Raw genomic sequence first — 27,495 nt, 5'->3', positions numbered from 1 at the left:
TTGTACCTAGTTTTAGACCGAATGATTTACTGCATCTCCCTTAATCCTTAAGGTGCATATTCATTGCTGTATTTTCTTCTAACTCCTGTCACTTAAATTGTCATGCAGAATAGGGCAAATCAGGGTCAGTTTATATAAGCGGCATCAATTTGAAGAACTTCATCAGTCTTTATTTCAAGGCATTATGCAAAGAAAACTGACGTTAAGAAAGCCTTAACTGACAGCAAATGAAATCAATCAGCAAATCACTAAGCCATAATAAACTCACTCAATTTGTGGATAACCCTTCCTTTTCCAGGTCTTCACCTAGGCAGTCCATCAAACAATGTTTTTTGTCCAAGTAGCTAAAACGAATAGCAAGTCTGGTTGTAGTACTTGAAAGTTCAACTGCTCACAGGCTTCGGTCTCTCAATAATAAGTATTAAAAGATATAATAGTTAGAGTTATATTTAAAAATAGGCGTTGAACAAAAAGACAAAGCATCATTTAGATTTAGTTTTTGCCTCTTAATATTAATGACAAAGAAATTATGTTCACATCATTTCAGCAGCTTTTCTACTTAAGGCCACTTAGAACTGAAAGCTGTAAAAACAACAAAAAACATTCTGTACTGTACCTTGATATGTTTTGTCATTTTTGTTTTTTACTAATTGCATCTCAAACATTTCACATAAATGCAAATACTCTCATCAGTTCACAGAGTTAGAATTTGAAATCATCCCAAAAACAAATGGTGTAAATAAAGGTGACAAAATGGTTTAAAATATGGAAACAGTAGTAATGTTTGCATTACTTTATATGATTATTTAAATAGTAGTATATGGCATGAATTTACCACCTGGGTCTTAGCAATGGCTGTATACTTAACTGGGAGGAAACAATAAAGTTGTTGAACATTTCATTTTTTCTAAGGCACATGTTGAATAGGTCATCAATCAAAAACCTCCAAAAGTCAAAACACTAAAACATTTCTCAATATACTTATGTTCCTGACCTTAGGCCTTTTATAGTTGAGTCCAACTTAGCTTTTATTAACATAGCATTTTCTAACATAAAAATCACCTCCACATACATATTATCTCATCTGATCTTCTGACAATCCTGTGAGCAAAAGCAAGACGGGCTTCACTGTCACCTTTTACAGATGAGGAAACGGTGGCTTGGTGCTGTTGAGTGACTTACCAAGGTGGTTAAATTACAGGGCCAGGACTTCAATCCAGGCATTCTGACTCTCCATATAGGCTTTTCCTAATACTACCATGCTGACTCCTTCCCCAGAAAATAAAATTATTTTAACTTTTCCAAATACTATCCTATTAAGAAAGTAATTCCCATTCTAATCAGCATGATTTTCTAGCAAACTTAATAACATACAGTAGATTGCACAGACTTATGATTGCCAATTTGCATATTGATTTACTTGCTTATCTTTGAAAGGGGTAAAAATATCTTTGAAAGGGGTAAAATATCTTTGAAAGGGGTAAAAATATCAACCTGAAATTGAAAACTAAGCAATCTATATATACAGGACCAAGGAATGTTTATGTGTCAAATATTTAAAGAAAAATTATTTCAAATATATTTATTAATGCTGTTTAATTTTCCAAGTTCTTTCATACATGTTATAGAATCCTCATAATCACCCCAAGATGCACCAGACCGGGTATGATCATCCCCATTTTACTGATGAGGGAACTGACATGCTGGAAGAATTCAGGGTCAAAGGATCACAGAAAATAGCGATTCTAGGATAGAACTCCAGTAGCACTTTCAGAGCCACAAGAATGATAATACATACTCATCCTTCACAAGAAAGAACAATGTTGTATTCCACACATACAAAAAAGATAACAATTGTATAAAATAATGAGAATCCCTGCTACCTATGTAATTTGTGTCTACAGGGGGAAGGATTTCATCTGCTTTACTGCCAGTTCTACTACTTTCTAGCAAAGTTGCATAACCGCTTCAACCTTCTGTAATATTGATTCTGCCATGATTTTATTTCCTTCGTAATTATTCTTTCCTTTTAAGAAAAGTATTAATAATAAACAACAAAACTAGAAAAATGAATTTATAAGAAGTTCTACCAGACTTTACTTAGTCTCAGTTCAGATCAGTGATACGGGATCATCACAGCAAGGTATATAATTTATAAATACATTAAGCTGAATTAAGGAGTACAAAGTTATAAGATTCTTTAAAATTGTGGCAGAAGCTTTATATGGATGCAATTACTTGCCCTCATATGTCATCTTGACCTTTTCAAAAGGTAGTAAGAGATAAAAATCTCAATGAGAAAAAAAAACAAGAAACAAATCCACTGGTCTGAAATATAACCCAGGATGCAAGATGTAAGATATCTCATCTGCCAATATTAAAAAGAAAAGTTTATAGAACTCCTTCTACCTTTCAGAAGCAGCTGATAGGTAGAAGGCACTACCTTAGTATGCAAGACTATGTTTTAATAACAAATATACAGAAAATACCTTATTGCAATAAATCTTTTAAAATAAAATATAAGAGCCAGGCATGGTGGCTAATGCCTGTAATCCCAACACTTTGGGAGGCTGAGACAGGAGGATAGCTTGAGACCAGAGGTTTCAGACTAGTCTGGGCAGCACAGAAAGACTGTGCTTCTACAAAAAATAATGAATAAATAAAAAATAAAATATTATCTACAAAAATTTAATATATTAGGTAGGCATGGTGGTGCACACCTGTGGTCCTAGCTATTCAGCAGGCTGAGGCAGGAAGATTGCTTGACCCTGGCATTCGAGACTACAGTCAGCTATGATCACACTACTGTACCCTAGTGTGGGCAGTAGAGAAAGATCCTATCACAAGGCAGGAAGGGAGGAAGGGACAAAGGGAGGAAGGAAGGAAGAGAGGGAGGGAGGATTTTACGGGCTGATAAAGTATCTAAACAAAAAGAGCAAAATTTTATATTTTCACTCTCAAGATTGTGTCCTAAAAATCTGATGCATTCACCTCTCCACCACCATCAAACAAACAAACAAACAAGAAACCTAGAAATCAAACATCAGGCACAGAAAGGGAAGGAGGAATAATGGGAGAAAACGATAGTGAAAAGACTTACGGGATAATACCAAAACTGCTCTAGTAATAGCTGACATGCAAAGCTAATTATCTAGCAGTTTTCCTAGTCATCGAACACTAAAATCTTAGGAGAAGATATAGATTGAAGATGACAAGGCATAACTCACAATGCCTATAATCAACATTTAAATGCTATTTATATTGATATTGAATTAAAACTAAGATCATTATTGTTATCTCACTTTGCAACAAACCCTTAAAATAAGTTTTTCTAAACATTGGAGAAACACTCCAGGACATTGGTCTGGGCGAAGATTTTTTGTGTAAGACTTTGAAAACACAGGCAACCAAGCCAAAAATAGAAAAATGGGATTATATCAAGTTAAAAGGTTTCTGCAAAGCAAAGGAAGCAATCAACAACATAAAGAAACAACCCACAGAATGGGAGAATACACTTGCAAATTATCCATCTGGCAAGGGATTAATAACCAGAATATGCAAGGAACTCAAACAACTCCATAGCAAAAAAAATAAATAAATAAACAATTTTAAAAGTGGGCAAAAGATCTAAATAGATATTTCTCAAAAGAAGACATACAAATGGCAAACAGGTATAGGAAAAAAAAATACTCAACATCATTAACCATCACAGAAATGCAAGTCAAAACTACAATGAGCTATATCACCTCAACCCAGTTAAAACTTATATTAAAAAGACAGGCAATAATAGATGCTGGTAAAAATATGGAGAAAGGAGAATCCTTGCACACTATTAGAGAAAATGTAAATTAGTATGGCACTATGGAGAACAGTATGGAGTTTCCTCAAAAAACTAAAAATAGAAACTAAAAATAGTAACTCCACCACTGGGTATATATACAAAAGAAATAAATACATAAAACGGCATCTGTACTCCCATTTTTACTACAGCATTATTCACAACAGCCAATATGTGGAACCAACCTAAGTGCCATTAATAAATGAATAAAGAAAATGTAATACCAATATACACAATGAATTATATGTATCCATAGGAATAAAGTGATAGGAATGAAATTCTATCATTTACAACAACATAGATAGAACTTCAGGTTGTTAAGTGAAATAAGCCAAGCACAGAACGAAAAATATTGCATGTTCTCACTCATATGTTGTAGCTAAAAAAGTGACTCTCATGAAGATACATAGATTGGTGATTACCAGAGTCCAGCAAGGGTAATGGGGAAGAGATGAAGAGAAGTTGATTAGTGGGTACAAATACATGGTGTGATGGAAGTAATAAGACTTAGTGTTAGATCAGTAGGGTAACTACAGTTTACAACAATCTATTGTATATTTTTAAATAGCTAGAAGACTTTGAATGGTTCTAATATAAAGAAAAGACAAATATTTAAGGTGATGGATCTATATCCCACTCACACTGATTTGAGCTTTACAAATTATATTAACATATTAAATTATTGCATGTACCCTAAAACCATGTATATCTATTATGCAGCAAAGTTTTTAAGAGAAAAGAAACAAAAAGAGAAAATAAGTTCTTCTTTTCTCTTTAGATGCTAAGTGCACCTTAGCATCTCATTTCTTGTAATATTTTGTTTTGTTTAGCATTGCTTAGAACTCTACTAAGGAAATTTTGAAGAAACTTTAGTTCTCCTTGTGCAATATGAAATCTTTAAAGTAGTATTCTAAAATTTCAACTGCCAAGTAGTAAACTCTTCTTACTGTCAACAACCAAAAAAGCAGCAAATTCACTAAGTCTTATATTCACATTCAAGTTAGAACCCAAATCTAGGATTTGTTATGTAGGTAAACTCATGTCATAAGGGTTTGCTGTACAGATTACTTTGTCACCAGGTACTAAGCCTAGTTTTCAATAGTGATCTTTTTCTGATCCTCTCCTTTTTCCTCTACCCTCCACCCTCAAGGCCTCAGTTGTTTTCCTCTATGTGTCCATGTGTTCTCATCATTTAGGTCCCACTTATAAGAACAGGTGGTATTTGGCTTTCTGTTCCTGCATTAGTTCGCTAAGGATGATGGTCTCCAGTTTTATCCATGTTCCCACAGAAAGCATGATCTCGGTCTTTTTATGGTTGCATAGTATTACATGGTGTATATGTACCACGTTCCAGTCAACCATGGATGGACATTTTGATTCCACGTTTTGCTATTGTGAATAGTGCTACAGTGAACATATGCCTGCATGTGTCTTTATGGTAGAACAATTTGTATTCCTTTGGGTACATACTCAGTAATGGGAGTGCTGGGTCAAATGGTAGTTCTGTTTTCAGCTCTTTGAGGACTTGCCACACTGCTTTCCACTATGGCTGAACTAATTTACAATCCCACCAACGGTGTTTAAGTGTTCCCTTTTCTCCACAACCTCATCAGCATCTGCTTTTTTTTGACTTTCTAATAATAGCCATTCTGACTGGTGGGAGATGGTATCTCACTGTGGTTTTGATTTGCATTTCTCTAATGATAAACAACGTTGTTGAGCTTTATTTTTCATATGCCTGTTAACTTGCATGTATGTCTTCTTTTAAAAAGTATGTGTTCATATCTTGTGCCACTTTTTAATGGGGTTGGCTTCTTCTTGTGAATTTGTTTAAGTTCCTTATAGATGCTAGACATTAAACCTTCATCAGATGTATAGTTTGCAATATTTTTTCCCATTCTATAGGTTGCCTGTTTACTCTGTTGATAGTTTCTTTTGATGTGTAGAAGCTCTTAAGTTTAATTAGATCACATTTGTCATTTTTTGTCTTTGTTGCAATTGCTTTTGGAGTCTTCATCATGAAATCTTTGCTGGTTCCTATGTCCAGAATGGTATGGCCTACGTCATCCTCCAGGGTTTTTACAGTTTTAGGTTTTACATTTAAGTATTTTATCCATCTTGGATTGATTTTTGTATATGATGTAAGGAAAGGGTCCAATTTCAATCTTCGCATATGTTTAGCCAGTCGTCCCAGTACCATTTATTGAATGAAGCCTAGCACAGTAACTGAACCAGGGTAAGTACTCAACAAATGTTGTTACTGTTCGTTTAATTATTTATTATTTACTACTGAATCAAAATGGTAATATCTGCCAGTTACTACCAATAATACATATCATAATTACTGAAAAAAATATAATTCAGAGTATAAGATAATAAATAATAGGTATTATCTTTATAAAATATAAGTAGAATCTTTTTTATTACAAAGTTCTCTGCATTCACATTATACTGGACTTTTCATTTAAAGCTAATTGGTCTAATATGGGTGTTTTTATTCTTTTCAATATTGTAATGAAAGCCTATTTGCTGTTATTTGGAAGATAAAAGTACTACGTAGGTTTAAATTTGCTATAGGAACTTAAACAAAAGGTTTCACTGGAGACGAGGCCTCGCTGGAACATCACATGCCATGGAAAAGTAAATACAAAGCTATGGAAGCCTGTGCTTGATCAAAATTATTTAAAGTTTTGAAGAAACAGAGAAAGGTGAAGAAACTAAATGGAAAGACACAGAAAAAAAGATCTTAAACAATGATTCCTCAAAATAAAACATATGCCTTAAAAATAATGCAAGCAATCTACTGTTGCTTACTTCATCTTTACAAGGGCCTTATAATGGCTACAATAATAACAGCCACCCTGCAGTGCCTGCTTTTTCTAGGCTAGGCACTGTACTCCCCTTCACATGCATTGCTGCATTCAATCCTACTGCAAGCCTCAGAGATCAGTAGCATTACTTTTTTTTTTCAGCTAAGGAAATTGGTGGGAAAAGGTAGCAGATCTCAGAAACAAATTGAACTGAATCTTCCTCCATAGAAAAGCATCAGTCATGTGCTCTTCTGGGTTCAGAGAATATAGTAATCTACTCATCCTCTTCACTCAATAATAGTGTTCACTGGTCTCCTTCTATTCAGGATTATACCTATTATAAAGTTTGCCCCCATTGAAAAAGACAGAAAACTTCAGCTTCTGCTTTTATAAATGATACCTGAGTAAGATGGGCAAATGGTTCATATACTACCACACCCTGCTGAGTGATCCTCTCTTCATAATCAAAGGTTAAGAACTCTGAATAGTCCACTTCATCAGTACAGAGTGGAGTACAAAGTTAAACAACTACTGAATTCCCAAGTAAGTAGCCACACTTAGCATAAATGCACATATTTTCATACTGCAAAAAAAAGGTGAAATCAGAGTTTCACACTATTAGGGTATAATTGGTCTATAACACAGCATAAGCTATGATCTATATCATATATAGATGTATAATTTTTTATAAATAGAAGAAAAATTCTATTATAGATATCTAAGGTTTTACTCTTACCATCTAACATATGTATCTACGTTTTTAAGTATCAGATTTATCAGCTTAGCAGTCAAATTCTATTAGACTTAAATCCAGGCTCTTGGATCTGCCCTTTCCTTGCTGTTGAACTGAGCAGTTACCTGTTGTGTTTGCTGTGGGGGGTGGTGGTTGTTTTAAGTGTAAAACGGAGATAATGCCAACTATTTGACAGGCTCATTGTGAGAATTAAATAAGATGATATATTCAAAGAGCTAAGTATGGTACCTGGTACATAGTTAAGTGTTCGCTGAAATTGTAGGTACTATTATTATCACAAATGTCTCCTAATATTCTAACTATGATGTACACTAATAAACTACAGGATGTATCACAGCATGTCAATGGAACTTATCCCAGTGGGAATGTAAGTAACAATTTTTATTAGAACCTGAAAAAGACAATAGTTTAAACTATGGGTCTCTACATTTCGTTCTTGCTGTTGATATAACCACCCCCAAAAAGGGCGTTTTTGGGAATCAGTCTCTTTCCAAACTACCAAGATCCAGTTTTGAGGAAGTCCTTATTTGTAAATTATGACAAATATTAAGACTTATGAGATTCTGAATTGAAATAGCCAAGTGAAGGATTATTTTACAACCACTAGAAAAATTTCAAATCATATTGTATTCATAAATACTGATAATCAAATTTTAAATATACGTTTTAAATCTTATCCTAAATAATGGTACAGCATTCTACAATATAACAAAAAATAAAAATATTTTATGCGTAGTTTTATAATTATATATATTTTAGATATATTGGACAATCTAATGAAAGAAGCAATGAGTATTTTTTTTTCCTTGTAGAGCATTAATTTGGTACTAATAACAAATTAAATTAGAATATGGAACATATAAAAAATTAACATAGCTCCACAGGAACTGACATTAATTTCCTACAAAATTAAAATTCCACAGGGTCATAAACTAAAGAATGAAAAAGATTATTTTAAATCTCAACATGTGAAAGACACACTAAGTTTTAAGAGATATTTCTCCTTACACATACATGAAGAAATAGAGTACTTGAATAAGAACAATCTCTTTTGAAATATCAGACTTCCTATAATTTACATAATGTTGATAGTTTTCTTTTTGTAATGAAGGTTTTGGGCACATTGAATTTCATTTTGTCAGATTAAGAAAAATAACCTCAAGGAAAAAAATGATCACAATAGTATTAATACAATAGTGACATGAAATAGAAGGATACCCACAGCACCTGAAAATATTTGAATGTTTCTAAAAATAAGTTTATTAGTGTACTTTAAAGTTATCTGAGGTCTTATAATTTGGTATTTTAAGTTTTATAAATGAAATGACCCAGTTTTCACATATTACAATGGTCATTAAAACTAAATACTAAAGGGTAAATTACTCTTCAATAGAAAATACAGGTAAGTTTTAGTTTGGCTGAAATTAAATTACTTCATTAAAAAGGTTGGATATATTTTGGAATTAATATTGAGAAATTTCAGGTATCTCTCTTGATGTTTACATCTAAAGTGATTTATTTTATTATTTTTTCCCTAAAGTGACTTAATTTCAAACAATAAAGTGACTTATTTCTCAACAAACTGAGACTTACTTAAAGAAATAACAGCCTAGTATCTTGTCATCTGCTGACAGGAATGTATTTTCTTTTAATACTGTACTTTGCCATAAAACACATTTTTCCTTGTTAAAAACACTTTTCTGGATTGTTTTAATAGGCTAGTTCTAGGCTTTAAAGAAAAAAATATTTTGTAAAGTGTATTGCTACATGATAGAAGAAAAATGAAGACGCATTTATTTGCATCTCCTTTAAATTATTCACAATACTTTGAGGCTTTCATTCTCTCCGGTTAGTGCAATTTATTTTTCTATATGTCTCAGTAGCAAACAATGTTATTTAGACTCTAACCTGGCATGCTACCACCTCTGGCCCGCCCTTCAGCCCCTCCATTGCAAAGGTCTCCAGGTGCAGTTTGGGTAGCTGCAGGGTGAAGTCATTCCTACTTGCCGCAGACCATGACAGCGAGATCTGATCTCTGACCTAAAGGGAAAAAAACAGCATCAATGGTAATTCCCCTTCAGACACATTAACTGGGATGAACTGGGTCCCCTTGAGCCCACTGAGTGGACTTGCATTGATCGCTGGACCTGAAATCCATGAATAAATTTAGGACTAATTGATTTTTCGTTGCAAATAAATCTCTAATTCAGAGTGCTGGGGGAGAATGCTAAGAAGAAAAAGCATCCTCCTGCTTGAAATGAGGGAGGGGAAGAAGAGTCACTGGAGCTCTTCTGATCAAGAGGTTTTGAATTATTTTTTCACAGTTCCATCCTAAAAAGAAAAAGGGAAGAACAAACATTCACAAAGTCAAAAACAACAGTAATCTCCTAATCATTATCACCTGCTTAGTAACATGTTATGTTTAACTGATATGAACTGATATATATTGGACAACATAATTATTAGGGACTAGTCTTTGAAAAGAAAACTTCAATAATATGTACCCTAGAATTAAAACAAATATACTCAACACAAAAGGAGACTTAAAAATACACAAGTAAAAGGTTTGTTTGCCCTTTTTACTCTTCTAGAATTGCAGGATTTTATTTAACTTGCATTTTAATGATTAAATACATATAAATCAACACAGCAACACAATTTCTAAACAAAACAACAGATAAAATCAGTAGTATTTGTACTCTATTTTAAGTATTCGTAAAGGCAACAATACAAACACATCACTGATATGGGAGAAAACAACCATTCTCTACTCAGCATGGAATCACATGCAGTTGATATCACACTGCCACCTTCTGGACAAATTAGAAAATATTCCTTATATCATATAAATGGAAACATTCAAAAAAGACATTATGGTTTTTAATTTCCAAACTTAGTAAAAGCCTTAAGAATCCCACAGTTTAGTTTGCATTTAAAATCAGTAAGCTCTCGTTTCAGTCATACAGTTTAATAATAGGAGTTTTCAATACATGGCATATTTTCTAACTTTCATTATACTTGAATAGGTTTTAAAAATTTATCTATTTGCTACCATATATTTAACAAATATTATACAATTAGCTTAATGCCACATAACAAAAAGTTTTTTATGAGGTAGTAAAGGTTAATAACAAGGATAACTATAAATATTCATTAAATACACTTATATCTCTAGTTTTATCCAAGCAACTTCAAATGTAACTTGGCAAAAATATAAGATAGAAAATTTCTCCCTCATTTTTCTATTCTACTCGGGCAGACTGTAAAACTGTTTGAGTTATTTTTATTCTATTAATTAGCTACTTAAGATATATACACATTTCACAAAACTATCACATCCTATTGAGTTTCTTTAAGCCAGAAAACACACACAAACATATGACATCTTTAACTGTTCATGCTAATCTATGGGTATAAAAATCCTTATATGTCCCAAGTTGATCTGAAGACTTTCCGTCAATAAGAAGATGTCAAAGTGTATGCTATAAAACATACACTATGATACAATTTTTATAATGATGTGAGTAACACATGCATGCTGGAGTCCCAATCCAGAATGTATATTTATCTGCAACAAACATTCTCTAGAGTCGTCAATCAGGATAAGAATGCTGTTAAACTTACTTAGCATAACAAAATAAATCACATTCTACAAATAAATTTGTTTTAGGTTTTGTATTTTACATGTATTAATACCTTCTCTTGCTTTTTTTGTCACCAATGTGCACTCAGATAAAAGAAAACATTAATGTGGATTAAGGTTCTGAGAATTTATCAACATCAAACCACTAGTGTTTTGCCTTCTACCCTTCTGAACCATAGTCAATAGATCTAAATATTTTACTGCACCCTGGCCAATTCATTGTTTGATGTTTAAAAACTCACCCAGAATCAAAGAAAATTTATTAAATTTGAGCCCCCAAATGAGATACTATTAGCTTTGAAAGTCAAGTTTAACTGCGATATTGATGATTCTCTTTTTTCTGTGACAAAATTCACTAGGGAAATCCTGGATGTCAAAGTACAAAAGCAGATTGCTAATACGGGCAAAGAGAGGGGGAAAAAAAACCATAAGCAATGTAGGTATGATCCACAACACAATTCGAGCACTGAAGGTCCTTTAACCTGATTAGTATTAGGCACCATACTTCATCCATGAAGCTTGAAATACAGTGAACAGTAGGCCACATTTTATATTCTCTAAACAAACATTATGAGCAATGCTAAGCTGTGGCATCTTGTATTTAAAACTGATATACTGTCATTTCAATATTTTTGGTATAACATTACTTAATTTGCCAAATTAAACAATTCTTTATATTGAATTTTTAAAACTTGCAAAATGCAACTATTTTTGCTATGCCTAATGACGAACATCATAATCATTTTAATAATATGCATGCTTTAATACTTTCATTTAATTACGAATTATCGTCTGAATGTTGACAGTGCGTGCCTTTAAGAGTGAGAGATCGATGATATAAAATAGATGCAATATCACAAATACTTCTACTAAAATTTTAAGTTTTTTCCACTTTTAAATTAAACTGAAACTTTGAGAGTAGATATCTAAAATATTCTCAAATATTTCTAGGAAAGGTTTTTAGAAAAGTAAAAGAATTATCTATAAATTATTTAAATGAGTAAAGGGAGTGAAAGCATCATATTGAAAGAATATAAAACAGTGACACTAGGATAAGCAAAAATACAATCACGCAGCAAAGGAGAAGAAAATAAAGACGGTAAGGAACAGGAAAAATAAAGGGTAGAAGGAAGAGACTGTTCAGAAAGAATGCAGGAAGGCACGTCTGAATTTCAAGTTGTGAACAGGGAGATTCTACACAGAACAGTAAAAAAGAACTCTCACCTTGTTCCATTAAATTTGTTCATGAAAAGGACAGAATAGGCAAGCTGAGAACAAAGTAACTAATGTATTAAAAGAGAGATAATGTGGAATTTCTTTAGAAAATACAGCCTATTAGATAAAAAATTATTATTTTCAAGAATGAGGATCTAAAGCAAATTATTTACTGTTAAAAAGGTTTGGAAGTAATATTAGAACAGTAAAATTATTTTTTTCCTAAAAGGGAAAGTAAGTTTATCTTTTCAAGTACAGAGTTTAGTATGAATTAGGAATAAAACAACCAGCAGTCACCTGCCTGTTGATTAAATTATAATTTCAAATAAATTATAATTTCAAAAGTCAAACTTTATAACACATTATTCATCATATAATTAAGATTCTATACCTCTTTATTCTCATTTATTTATACATGCAACTGATACATGTATACAATGTTTTTCTTCTTCAGAATGCCAACAAGCTCATTTTTAACATATAATTTTTTCACAGAATTTCCCAATATAAATCTCATTATTAAATGTTATACCTTCTATAACATTCTTTAAAATCATGCAATATCGTATTTTAAAAGAATATTTAAAATCTATATTACTTCTATTCCAAAATTTTGATTTTTAGAAAGAACAGTTTACTTACTCCCTTTCTTATTACATACTTTCAGAAAAGAGACATTTCTAATAGATATATCATAAAAAGCAAGAGAAGAAAAATAAATGAAACCTTCTAAAAAGTCAAAACAGTACCATGAAATATATTTATTTCAAGATAAATATCCCTTTAAAATATATTTCATTACAAATTAGTTCTAGATTTAAGTGATCCACAAGATCTGTACTGTACTATTCCTATTTCTCTGATTAGCCTTTACTTACAAGTAAACAATCTGTTTTCTAATTGTTATGCTCCTACCAAAACAAATTTTATAAAAAAGCTATTTGTGCTAGGCATCAACTATGAAATTAAATTAGTCAGTTTTAGAAAAATTGCTCACCTCCTTCCATCTTTTATCATGCACAGCTATAAATCCCTCTGACTCTATCTTCCAATTTTAAAAAAACTCATGAAATGATTTACTAGCTTAGCTGTATTTTTACCAATAAGGATACCAAGCCAGAAGATGTCAAGGTATACGTAAAAACTGAGGTAGACTTAAAAACATGTAAGAAGATGCATACATTGTCTGAATTCTGAATGCCTAGGAACGGCAACTGATATTGGGGTTTTGTGTCATACTTTTAATCTGCTTAAGTTTTATTTGCTCTAATCTATTATGGCCTCCAGTGCTTCAAACTAAACCTTTTTACCAAATATATTCCAGTATGAAAACAGACCTCTACAATATTTCTTATAATCTCCATTCTCATCATCCTGTGTTCATGTTGCACTTTGCCTCCATTTTCTTGCCCCCCTTTGTCCTACTCCCTCCCTTGTACTTCCTTCCATTTCCACTAATTATTTACTGCTTCCCCTTCTTCCTTTTATTTTTCATCCTATGCACTAGAACAGCCTGCATCACCATTTTTCAACCTAGGCACCAGAGAGCGGCGTACAGTCAGCACACTACAGCCTGGGAACCAAATCCAGCCCACTGTCTGTTATTATAAATAAAGTTTTATTAGAACTATACCTATTCATTTACCTATTGTCCATGGCTGCTTTCCTGTTACAATGACAGAGTTGAGTAGTTGAGACAAAGACCATAATGGTTCACCAAGCCTGAGATATTTACTATCTAGCCTTTACAGAAAAAAATGGTCATCCTCTCCTCAGGAGATACAGAAGAAAGATAATATTTTTATCATTTATAAAGATTTTTTTAAATGACTACCTCTCACGAGAGAATCTACAATTTCTAGTGAGGCAAGCTTATATTGAGGTGGCACCAATACAGGGTGCCATCTCAAAGACACTTTCTGGTTCCTTTCTGCAATTCTTCCAGAAATTAGTTTACCATCTCCTGATATATTTTCAAGTTTTATACAGTCTAGTACACAACTTGACTGGTCCTAACTTTCCTGACCACAGCTAACTTTCCCAGTCACAACAACTGACCACTTATCCTAAAACCTAATTAACATAAATTCTGGTTAAACAAGTAGAAGAAGCATACTGGACAGTCTTTTGTAAATACAAAGAGAAGGGAACTAGCCAGAGTTAACCATATACTCTGTAATATACAGTAGCAAAAAAACACTATGCTTTCAGAGACTCTTAGGAATTATGATCAGACAAGAATATCATTCTAAACTCATGAATTCTACAATGTATAAAAAGAGGAAATTATACATATATATATGAAATTAGACAGTTACAAGACTGATAATATGCTCAGTGATAGGAGGAAGGATCAAAGTGTGTCAATGAAATGAGAATGATATTCAGGGATAGGATAGTTATATCTAAATGGATACTTTCCTCCTTCTTTAACCTTTTCTTTAACTATTTAATTAATCAGATGGACAGAGAGATAACAACACTATTTCCATTAGTAATAATATAATTAGTACCTCCAAAAGGACTTCATACTTTTCTAAGTTCAGTTGGCCCTCCATATCTTTGGGTTCCACATCCATGGATGCAACGATGAACTGTATTTTTTTTAAGCTGCATCTGTCCTGAACATGTACAAACTTTTTTCCTTTTCAGTATTTCCCAAACAATACAGTATAACAATTATTTAGATAGCACTTACATTGTATTAGGTATTATAAATAAATCTAGAGATAATTTAAAGTGTACAGAAGGATGTATATAGATTATATGCAGATATTACACCATTTTATATCAGGAACTTAAATATCAATTTTGGTATCCACTGAAGGCCTGGGAACCAATCCCCCAAGGAAACAAAGGGACAACTGTACTCTCCACACTACATCATTTGATTCTGCTACCTACCTTGTGAAACAGTCATTGCCATCTCTAATATAAGAATACTAAGTCTAGTGCTCTTAGTGCCACATAATAATGCATTTTAATATCAATATATGAACCACTAATAGTTGAATAAGTTACTTAAGATTTTGGTACTTCCACCTATTTTTTTCTTTATATCTATTGTGCAGCAATCTTAGTAACCATGTTTGTTTCATAAAAGTAGTTTTTTGATAATTAATAAATATTAAACATCTTTATTTTCCTTAATAGTTTCCTTGAACCTGTGGGCATTCTCATTCATTCATATCCTGTTTCTCTCTCTCTCTCTCTCTCTCTCTCTCTCTCTCTCTCTCTCTCTCTGTCTCTGTCTCTGACTCACACACACACATATGCAATGTACACACATATGCACACATTATTACACTAAGAAACAAGTTACCTGTGTAGCAATGATCACAATGTCGTAAGGGAGGATCCCCAAACCACAACGTCCAGGATACAAGCAACAGTTCCCACTGCGCTCCACACCTACTGAAAAGAGACCTTGACACTCTCTCAGCAGAAGCAGGCATTCCATTGGCACTGCAGCAAGCATAGAAACTCGTAATTTGAAAAGTGGGAGGTAAGCAACTAGCCCTCTTTTGCTGGCAGGTTATTTAACTTAACCTACAACTCTGGAGCAAAGCCAGAACTCTCTGATGACTGCCAGTTGCTGTCACCAAAAAAGAGGGCAAAAGCCACCACCACAGCCACACCACACATTACGGTTACATCCCAATTATAGAAATAAAAAAATGGACCTCTTGAATCAAATTATCAATCTGGCTACATCCCAATTACAGATCTAAAAACTGACTATTCAAATCAAATTATCAAGCTGGAAAATGGGGTAATTTAATCATGGACATCTTATAAAGGCACTAGATAGCATGATAAATCAGTGGCATAGGCTGTATACTATAGAATGCACCTCATAAACAGAGTGCCTTGACCTTGAGCTATTTAAACAAACAAAAAAAACACACTTTAGAATTGTTAACAGTCTTCCACACAGATATATTTTCTTTCCAAACATAAATCATTTTAAAGGATAAAGACAGATACATGCTGAAATTAGCTATTTAGATGCAGTTAAGCTAAAAACTGCTAAGCAAATGTACATGATATTCTGTAGTGCCTTATCTTTAGTTTGTCAAGGTTTTTAAATCCCTCTTGAGCTGGAGTATCATTTTTAGCTTGGCTAGGTCAGAATGACACTGAACAATATGCATAATGACACACAAGACAGCTATATGGACAGGGATGTCATCAGGAAGCCAGCTGCGTTAACACCTGTGTGTCCTGCACAGCTGATCTTCAGGAACCAAGATCAAGAGACTGAGAATAGAGAAGAGTTCAAAGATCATAAGTAACATTTAGGGAGTCATTGACAAGCCACGGGATCAAGTTTCAACTTTTAAAATACTGTCAGTTTCATAAATTAAAAATTATTCTTTGTACTCCTTATAAATGCACTGAAAACTAAAAATCAAAAATAACTGTATATTGTTATTTATTCTGGTTAATCATTGGTAATGTAAAATTATAAAATTATATTTAAAGATTTGGTTATACAGTGTCTTCATCTATCATATCCTGTTTGACACTATTCCATTCCACGATCCACTCTAAGAATAGAAGTAATCATCTTTCTATCTCATAGGAACCAAACTAGTCATTACATTACCTGCAAATTCATTGCTAGCACACCTCCTTCCTAGAGATATTCTGATAACTGAATTTAGGCTTCCTCCTCTAGGTCTTGATTAGGCAAAGTGAAATACAGATGCTATTTTTAGCAATCAAATAAACAAAGCAGGTGACAAGATCAGCAAAACTTCCATTAGAATCTAGAGATGGCTATAGTTATCTGTAAAGACTATACGGAGGTAAAGTTTGACTCATTCCACCAACATTCATTAAGTGCCTACTGGGTACCAGGCACAGTGATAGATGCTGAGAATATAAAAATTAAGGAGACAGAACTCCATCCCTCAAGGACTTCAAACTCTAGTAGCATAATTAATCTCTCAAAATGCATTTTCTAGCCTCCCATTTATCTATAATGTCTTGTTTCTCCTGTCAATTGCTATACTGCCTTCTTTCTTTGCCAGAATATTATGTTAATCAATCTCAAACCTTTATCTTCAGCCCTGACTTTTCCCTTGAGTTTCAGACTCACACATCCTGCTGATTATTCCACACTACCTTAAATTCAGTATTTCCAAAACAAAACTCATCATTGTCTCCCTTCTCCCTACTTAATAAAAATAAAAATATTTTAAACAAAAAGGCTGCTTTCTGTATTTCCAGCATCCTTTAATGGTACCTTTACCCCATCAGGGGAGGCTCTTTCTCATCACCATATGCCACTTTGCTGAATAAGTTTCACATACTTTCTTCCGACACCACCTGCTATCTCTCTTCTGGTTCAAGCCTTCTCAGCCCCAATCTAGCCTAATGATACAGCTTCCTATAGAACTGTCTATTCAGACTTGTGGCTCTTAAAACCACTTTTATTACTCACTATACCCAGTTTGCAAACCTGCTCTCTGGAGCTCAAATTTTATAAGGAAAGCCAACCATACCAACTCCTAGCTTAAACTCTAGTTTGCTCCCCACTCCTTCCACTATATGATCCAAGGTTCTTAGCATGACAAAAAGTCCTTCCATAACCTAGCTACTACGTGCCTCATTGAGCTTCACCTCTTGCATTTTTTTTGCATTTAATGTTGAACTGAAAATATCTAGTCATTCATGCTTCCATGAACTTGTTGCTCATGTTACTCTCTTTGCTAGCATACTTTTCCCATCTTCCTCACATTTTTAGGCCCCACCCATGCATTAGTTTTCTTCTAAGAAACCTCCAGGCAATCTGTGAGTTTTCTAAGTATGCCCCATATGAGAACTGTGACACACACACACACTCTTGAACCCCAAACAACATGGGGGTTAGGAATGCCAACCCCCACAGAGTTGAAAATCCATATTTAACTTTTGACTCCCCCAAAATTTAACTAAATAGTCTACTATCGGAAACCTTACTGATAACAGAAACAGTTGATTAACACATACTTTGTGTTATGTGTACTATATACTGTATTCTTTCAATAAAGTAATCTAGAAAAAAGAAAATGTTAAGAAAATCATATGGAAGAGAAAATATAATTACTATTCATTAAGTGGAAGTGGATCATCATAAAAGTCTTCATCTTCATAATCTTCATGATGAATAGGCTGAGAAGGAGAAGGAAGAGGAGTTGGTCTTGCTGTCTCATGGATACCAGAGTTGGAAGAATATCCACGTATAAGTGGACCCACACAATTCAAACCCATGTTGTTCAAGGGTCAACTTTATACACACACACATACACACAATATATATTGTCTCCCCAGAGTCTATTACAGTTTCTGGAACATTATATGCCTAAAAATGCATTTGTAGAATTTAATTATTATAAATGTGGTGTTTCATGATGGGTTCAAGGTTTTAAATAACTTTTCTGAAGAAACAAATCCAAAAAGATGTCAGCAAAAACTCCTGTGGCTTCCTAATTATTGTTTCAGTGTCATTTCAGTCCAATAAATTTAAAGGATTTATAGATGCAAGGTCTTATTATGGAGTTTTTATGATTTCTGGATTGTCATTTCCTGTTTTGTCTTTTAGATGATTTATGAAAAAAGCATCTAACACTTCTCAATGAATATTCTTTGGTACTTTTAAAGCCTGTATATTATGTCCATACATAGGAAACATTTTAGTTAATCTTTCCAAACTTATAGGACTCATGCTATGTCAGAAGCCTCAAGAATGCAGCCATTCTACTCATTCAACAACAAATGTGACTACAAAAATATTATTAGATTCTTCTTCACATTTCAATTTTACCTAAGTTTTCTCACTTTTACTCTTAGCTGCAGTAAACTGAGAGATATCAGTCTATTAGGCACTTGGTTAGTAACTAGTAAATACTTATTTTTATCATACCTAATCCTAAATAATCCAGACATTATCTACCCATCTAGGCATTATTCTATCCTTAAATTATTTTAATATAATTGTTCTATTTTCTCTTTACCTCACACAATGTAAATACTTAAGCACATTTGGAGAGGCTCTTTTCAACAACAACAAAAAATTATGTATGCCAAGAAAAAAGAAAGTATGGCTCATTTTCAATAAAAACAGAAATGAATAGAAACTGTCCTTGAGGAAGCCTAAACATTGACCTTACCATACAATTACTTTAAATCAGTTATTTTTAATATACATGTATTTATAAGAAATCATGTACAAGGAACTAAAAGAAACCACTAGAGCAATGTCTTCCAAAATTGAAAATGTATATGAAAAGTGAAAGAAGTGAAAATTTGGAGGTGGTGAGGTGAGGGTAGTTAAAAAAAACAAACAAAAAAAACACTGTCAACCAACAATAATATTTGTGACAAAAATGTCCTCAGAAAAGAAGGAAAATGACAGCAGCCAGGTGGTGGAATAGGACGCCCTGGACTTTCCTTCCCCACTGGACACACTGATTCCATAGCACATATCTATTCCCTTTATGAAAATTCCAGAAAGTAGCTGAAAGGTTCCTGCAACCTGAGCAACAAGAAAAAATCAGTCACATTGAAACCACTGGGAAAGCTGAAGACACTCTCTAATCGTAATCCCCACTCCCAGCACAGCACCATATTATGAGGAGGTAACTCTCAGCTCCCAACTCTCTATAAGAAGGGAAGGAATTGGACTGTGCATCCAATGTCCCACTCTTCTGAGTTCTATCTAAAGGATTGGCTTTTGTCTCACCTGTGTTTGAGTATTGATGTGACCCAACATATGCTAGACCCACAGAGAAAAAAAGGTGGTGGTTTGGGCTAGAGCACAGATAGTCATAACTGCTCTCCCCTTATTCAGCACAGAAAGGACCAGTGAAAAAAATCCCCAGCTCTCAGCCCCTACCTTGGGAGGAAAAGAACTGGGCATACATACAACATTCCAACTTTTCCATGTATTATCAGAGGGTAATATTTCTATCTTTTGTCTTGCCTGTCTCAAAGCCCTGATGAGGCATAGCCTTTAAGAAGATGACAGTTTGGACTAACATAGAAGTTTGAGAGCCCCATAGAAGCTCTGGTTGAGTTTATTGGTGAAGGTCTTCTCTGACACAAGACCAATCCTTGAAGACTGAGAGAGATGGCAGGTTCTTTCTTTTTTAAAGCATAGATACCAATACAAAGAGTCAAGGAAAATGAAAAAACAGAAAAACATAATCAAAAAAGGAACAAGATAAAACTCTGGAAATTAATACTAATGAAATGGAGATATATTAATTACCTTAAAGAGAATTCAAAATACTGTCATAAAATGATCGATAAGCTCAGAAAAATAAGACATGAACAAAGTAAGAATTTCAGTAATAAGAAAATTTAAGAGAATCAAACAAATATTAGGGCAGAAGAATATAATAACTCAACTAAAAATTCAAGAGGGGTTCAACAGCAGACTGAAACCAGCAGAAGAAAAACATCGGTGAACCTGAAGATAGGCCACATGAAATCATCCAGTCAAAGGAAGAATATAATAATAGTAATAAAGAATAAAGATAGCTTAAGGGACTTAAAGAAAATCATCAAGCAGACCAATATATGGATTACAGGAGTCCGAGAAAAAAAAAAGAGAAAGGAAAAGGACCACAACGTTTATTCAAAAAAATAATGACTGATAATTTCTCAAATATGGAGAAGAAAAGAAACACCCAAATCCAGGAAACTTAATGAACCCCTAATAAGATAAAACTAAAGAAATCCACAACAAAATACATTATAATCAAAATTTTGAAGTCAAAGACAAAGAGAATTCTGAAAGCAGCAAGAAGAAAATGACTCATTACAAACAAGGGAATCCCTATTAAACTATCAATAGACTTTGCAAGCCAGAAAGGAGTAAGATGATGTGTTCAAAGAGCTGAAAGGGAAAAAGAATGCCATCTAAGAACACTATACCTGGCAAAACTGTCCTTCAAAAATGAAGGAAACATAAAGACTGCCCTGACAAAAGCTGGGTAAGTTCATCACTAACTGACTTGCCTTACAAGAAATGTTAAAGGGAGTTCTTCAAATAGAAATGATAGAGTGCTAAACAGCGACATGATACCATAAGAAAGTATAAGACTCAAAGGTAAATATATAGACATACAGAATGCTTTATTACTCTAATGGTAGTGGGTAAATCACTTTTATTTCTAATATAAAAGTGAAAACACAAAAGTATTAAAAACAACTATAAGTAAAATACATGTGAATGGATACACCGTATAGTAACTTGTGACATCAATAACAAAATGTGAAGGGAGGAGGAGTAAAACTGTAGAGTTTGCATGTGATTGAAGTTAAGTTGTTATCAACTTAACCTGTCATAAGCATAATATATTTTATATTAGCCCCAGGGTAACTGGAAACAAAATACCCACATATGTTGCACAAAAGTAAAAAAGAAATGAATAAAAGCTTATCAATTTAAAAAATCAATGAAACACAAAGGATGAAAGCAAAGAAGAAAAATGAACTAAGAACTATGTACTAAAGAACTACAAAAGCTGTGGAACTCCAAAAACAAATGAACTATAAGACAAACAGAAAATGATGAACAAAATGGCAATAATAGATAATTCCCTATCAATAATTACTTCAAATGTAAATTAATTTAACTTCCAATAAAAAGACATGGAATATCTGAAAGGATTTTAAAAAATACATATCCAACTATACACTGTCTACAAGAGACTCACTTTAGAGTTAAGGATGTGCAATAGACTGAAAGTAAAGTGTTGGAAATAGATATTCCATTAGTTACCATTTGGTAATCAAAAAAGAGCGGGAGTGAATATATTTAAATCATACAGAATAGATTATAAGCCAAAAACTGTCAGAAGGGACAAAGAATAACATTATATAATGATGTAAGAGTACAGTCACCAGGAACATATAACAATTTTAACAATTATCTATATACACTCACACATATGTATACATATATATGTATGTATGTGTATATATATATGTGTGTATATATATATATATATATACACACACACACACACACACACACACACACACACACACACCCCTAACAACAGAGCACCAAAATATATAAAACAAACATTGGCAGAACTGAAGGGAATATAGACAGCAAACAACAATAGTAGGAGACTTCATTACCCCACCTCCAATAACGGAGAGAATAACCGGTCAGAAAACCAACAAAGAAATAGCAAACACAAACAACACTATAAACCAAATAAACCTAATGGACACATGAAGAACGTTCCACTATACAGCAGCAGAACACACATTCTTCTAAGTGCACATGGATCATTTTCCAGGATATATCATATGTTAGGTATCAAAGCAAGTCTTAATAGATTTATTAAGAATATTAAAATCATAACTTTTTTTCTGATTATAATGAAATGAAATCAGAAACAAAGTACAGAAGAAAAACTAGAAAATTCACGATATATAGAAATAAACAACAAATTTTTGAACAACCAATGGTACAAAAAAGAAATCATTAGGAAAGTTAGAAAATATCTTGAAACAAATGAAAATAAAATACAACATATCAAAACTTAAGAGACTCAGTGAAAGCGCAGTAAGGGGAAAAGTACAGTAGTAAAAACCTACATAAAAAAAGAAAGGTCTCAAATAAACAATTTAATTTGGCACCTCAAGAAACCAGAAGAAGAACAAATTAAGCCCAATGTTAGCAGAAGGAAAAAAATAATAAAGATTGGAACAGGAGAGAAAAAAAAAACAGAGAACAAAAAAAAAACACCACAAAGAGGAGAAATTATAACTGATACCACAGAAATAAAAAGAATCATGAGGACTACTATGAACAATTATATGCAGCATAGTGGATAATCTAGAAGAAATGGATAAATTCTAAGAAACATGCAACCTAATAAGACTGAATGATTAAAAAATTAGAAAGTCTTGAACAGAGGCTGGGTGTGATGGCTTATACCTATAATCCTGGTACTTTTGGTTGTCAAGAGAGGAGGAGGGCTTGAGGTGGAGTTCAAGACAGCCTGGGCAACATAGTGAGATGCTGTCTCTAAAAAAGCTACTAATTTAAAAGTTAGCAGGGTTTAGTGGCTTGTACCTGCAGTCCCAACTACTTGGGAGACTGAGGTGGGAGGATCTCTTGAGCCCAGGAGTCTGAGGCTGCAGTGAGCTATGAGTGTGCCAATGCACCCTCCAGCCTAGGCAACAGAGCAAGACCCTGTCTCAAAAAAAAAAAAAGAAAGTAAGTAAAAAAGGGAAGACAGGGAGAGAGGGAGGAAAGAAAGAGGAGAAGAGAGGAAGGGAGGGAAAATCTTGACTACTAGTAAGGAGATTGATTCAGTAATCAAAAATCTTCTGACATAGAAAAGCCCAGGACCAGGTGGCTTTACTGATGAATTCCATAAATTAATTAAATAATTAATGTTAATTATTTTCAAATTCCTCCAAAAAAATTTGAAAAGGAGGGAATACTTCCAAATATATTTCATGAGACCTGCATTTTCCTGATACCAAAGCCAGACAAGGATATCGCAAGAAAGAAAAAAAACAAAAAATTACAAGTCAATCTCCCTGAGGAATATAGATCCAAAAAACCTCAACAAAATATTAGCAACTGAATTCAAAAGCATAATTAAAGGATTAGGCACCATTACAAAGTAGGATTTATCCCTGGGATGCAAGAATAGTTCAGCATACAATAATCAATTATGTGGTACACAACATTACAGAATGAAGGATAAAATTCACATAATCATCTCAATAGATGCATAAAAAGTATTTGATAAAATTCAATACCCTTTCATGATTAAAAAAAAAAAAAACTCTCAACAAACTAGGAACAGAAGAAAAGTGCCTGAACACACCAAAGGCCAGATATGTAGAGTCCATAGCTAACATCACACTCAATGATTAAAAACTTAAAAGTTTTTCCTCCAAAATCATGAGCAAGTAAGAATGTCTGCTTTTACCACTTGTATTCAACCTGTCATTGAATGTCCTGGCAACCATGATTTGGCAAGAAAATAATAATAGGTATCCAAACAGAAAAGAAAGAAGTAAAACTGTCCCTCACTAAGAGATGACATGATCTTCTACACAGAAACCCCCATAGAACATATGAGTATTCCTTATGTATGGAATATCCTAGTTCAATATTAATTCAAACTAGATTGTTATGAATTAAGATGTTAATTGTAAACACCAAAGTAAACACTAAGAAAATAATCACACTTATAACCACATTAAAAAGAATAAAATACCTACAAATTAACTGCAGAGGTGAAAGACTTGTACACAAAACATTGGTGAAAAAAATTAAAGACACAACATATGAAAAAAACATTTTGTGTTCATGAATTGAAAGACTTATTATTGTTAAAATATACATACTACCCAAAGGGATCTACAGATTCATTGCAATCCCTATCAGAATTCCAGTGGCATTTTTTGAAGAAATAGAAAAAAGCAATTCTAAATTTCATATGAAACCAGAAACTGCCTCAAATAGCCAAAAAGAGTTTGAAAAATAAGGGCCAAGCTGGAGGCCCCACACCTCCTGATTTCAAAATATATTACAAAGATGGCTGGATACAGTGGCTCACGCTTGTAATCCCAGCACTTTGGGAGGCTGAGATGGGTGGATAACTTGAGGTCAGGAGTTTGAGACCAGCCTGGCCAACGTGGTAAAACTCCCTCTCTACTAAAAATACAAAAAAATTAGCCAGGCATGGAGGCTGAGGCGGGAGAATCACTTGAACACGGGAGGCAGAGGCTGCAGTGAGCCAAGATCATGCCACTGCACTCCAGCCTGGGCAACAGAGACTCCATCTCAAAAATAAACAAATTTTATATATATATATATATATATATATATATATATATATATATATAATTTACATCTATATAAAATTTATATCTATATTAAAATTATATATATACGTACACATATATACACATATACATAAATATATATAAACACTGTAGCTCTGTTATATATATATATCTGTTTTACACACACACACACACACACACACACACACACATATATATATATACACAAAACAAAGCTACAGTATTTAAAACAGTATGGTACTGGCAGAGAAACAGACATATAGATCTATGGAACAAAATGGAGAGCCCAGAAATAAATCCACATATATATGGTCAATTGATCCTTGACAAAAGTCCTAAGAATACACAATGGGGAAAGGATAGTTTCCTTCAACAAATAGAGTTGGGAAAACTGGATATCACCTGCTAAAGAATGAAACTAGGCTGGGCACAGTGGTTCATGTCTGTAATCCCAGCACTTTGGGAGGCCAACACAGGTGGATAGCTTGAGGTCAGGAGTTCAAGACCAGCCTGACCAACATGGTGAAACCCCACCTCTATTAAAAACACAAAAATTAGCCAGGCACAGTGGTACATTACTATAGTTCCAGCTACTTAGGAGGCTGAGGAATGAGAATCTCTTGAACCCAGAAGGCAGAGGTTGCAATGAGCAGAGATCATGCCACTGCACTCCAGCCTTAGCAACAGAGCAAGACTCTGTCAAAAGAAAAAAAAAAAGAGCCTATTTTACGCCATATTTTAAAAAATCAATTTAAAATGGATTAAAGATTTAAACATAAAACAAAATTATAAATCTTTTAGAACAAAACATAGAGGAGAAGCTTCATGACATTAGTCTTTGCAATTATTTCATGGATATGACACCAAAAGCACAAGCAACAAAAACGAAATCAGACAAATAAAACTAAATCAAATGAAAAAGCTTCTGCAGAGCAAAAATAATAATGATAACAATAATCAACATAATAAAAAGGCAACCTATGGAATGAGAGAAAATATTTGCAAACCATATAAGGGGGTTAATTTCTAAAATATAAGAGGTTAATTTTGAAACTCTATACAACTTAATAGCAAAAACTAATAATCTGATTTTAAAATGGACTAAGAAGTTGAATAGACATTTCTCCAAAGAAGACATACAAATGGTCAATGAAAACAGGCTCAATGTCACCATCATCAAGGAAGTAAAAATCAAAACCACAATGAGGTATTACCCCATACCTATTAGGATGGCTATTATTTAAAAAAAAAAAAAAAATATTTAAAGGCAAGTGTTGTCAAGGATGTGGAGAAACTGGAACCCATGTACATAAAAGCAAAAAAAATGTAAAGTGGTACAGATGTTATGGGGAAAAAAGTACGGAGATTCCACAAAAAGTTAAAATTAGAACTACCATATGATTCAGCAACCACTTCTGGGTATTTATCTAAAAGAATGGCAATCAGAATCTCTAAGAAATATATATACTCCCAAGTTCACTTCAGTACTATTTATAATAGCCAACATATATAAACAACCTAAATGTCCATTGAGAGATAAATGGATAAATAAAATATGGTATATACACACACACACACTCATATATATATAAATATATGGGTGTGTGTGTGTGTATATATATATATACACACACACACAATGAAATATTATTCAGCCTTTAAAAAGAAGGAAATAATCAGCCTTTTAAAAAAAGGAAATCCTATGATATGCAACAAAATGGATGAACCTTGAGGACATTATGCTAAGTGAACCAAGCCATTGACAGAACAAATACTACATAATTCCACTAACGTGATGTATCTAAAATAGTCAAACTTATGGAAACAAAGAGTAGAATGGTGGTTACCAAGGGCTGGGATGGGTGAGGGGGAAGTGGGGAGTTGTTAATAAATGGGTATAAAGCTTCTGTTACACCAGATGAATAAGTTCTCAAAGTCTGCTGTATAACGTTGTACCTTTGGTTAACAATACTGTATTGCCCACTAAAAATCCATTAATAGGCTAGATCTTAGATTAATTGTTCTTAGCACAATAATATTAATTTTTTTTCTAATGAAGAAGAAATTAAGACATTCCAAGATAAACAAAAGCTAAGGGAGTTCACCACTAGATCTGCCCAATAAGAAATGCTAAAGGAAGTCTTGAAATGAAAGGACACTAGCCAGTAACTCAAATTCACATGAAGAAATAAGGAACATTAGCAAAGGTAACTACGTAGGGAAAGATAAAAGTTAGTATTAATGTATGTTTGGTTTGTAACTCTTCTTTTTGTCCTATAGATTTAAAAGACAACTATATAAAACAATCATTAAAAACAATGTTGATGGATACACAATATATAAGGATGTAATTTGTAACAACAGGAAGAGAAAGGATGAAGCTATATACAAGCAA

The 27,495-nt window shown here is 33.3% G+C and overlaps 1 protein-coding gene across 14 annotated transcripts in view; it reads right to left on the bottom strand.

Moving 5' to 3' along the window:
- Positions 1 to 27,495, bottom strand: part of CCDC171 (coiled-coil domain containing 171) — a 545,371-nt gene that overhangs the window by 285,938 nt on the left and 231,938 nt on the right. For all 14 annotated transcript variants that reach the window (XM_074394865.1, XM_074394866.1, XM_074394867.1 and 11 more), the window contains one exon: positions 9,311 to 9,442. In XM_074394865.1, coding sequence (XP_074250966.1) covers positions 9,311 to 9,442 — 132 coding nt within the window. The remainder of the gene's footprint in view (positions 1 to 9,310; positions 9,443 to 27,495) is intronic.

Source organism: Saimiri boliviensis, chromosome 2 (genome assembly GCF_048565385.1).
Source record: "Saimiri boliviensis isolate mSaiBol1 chromosome 2, mSaiBol1.pri, whole genome shotgun sequence".
NCBI classification, from domain to species: Eukaryota; Metazoa; Chordata; class Mammalia; order Primates; family Cebidae; genus Saimiri; species Saimiri boliviensis.
The sequence above is the reverse complement of the archived record's forward strand: the minus strand, read 5'-3'. Positions and strand labels throughout refer to the sequence as shown.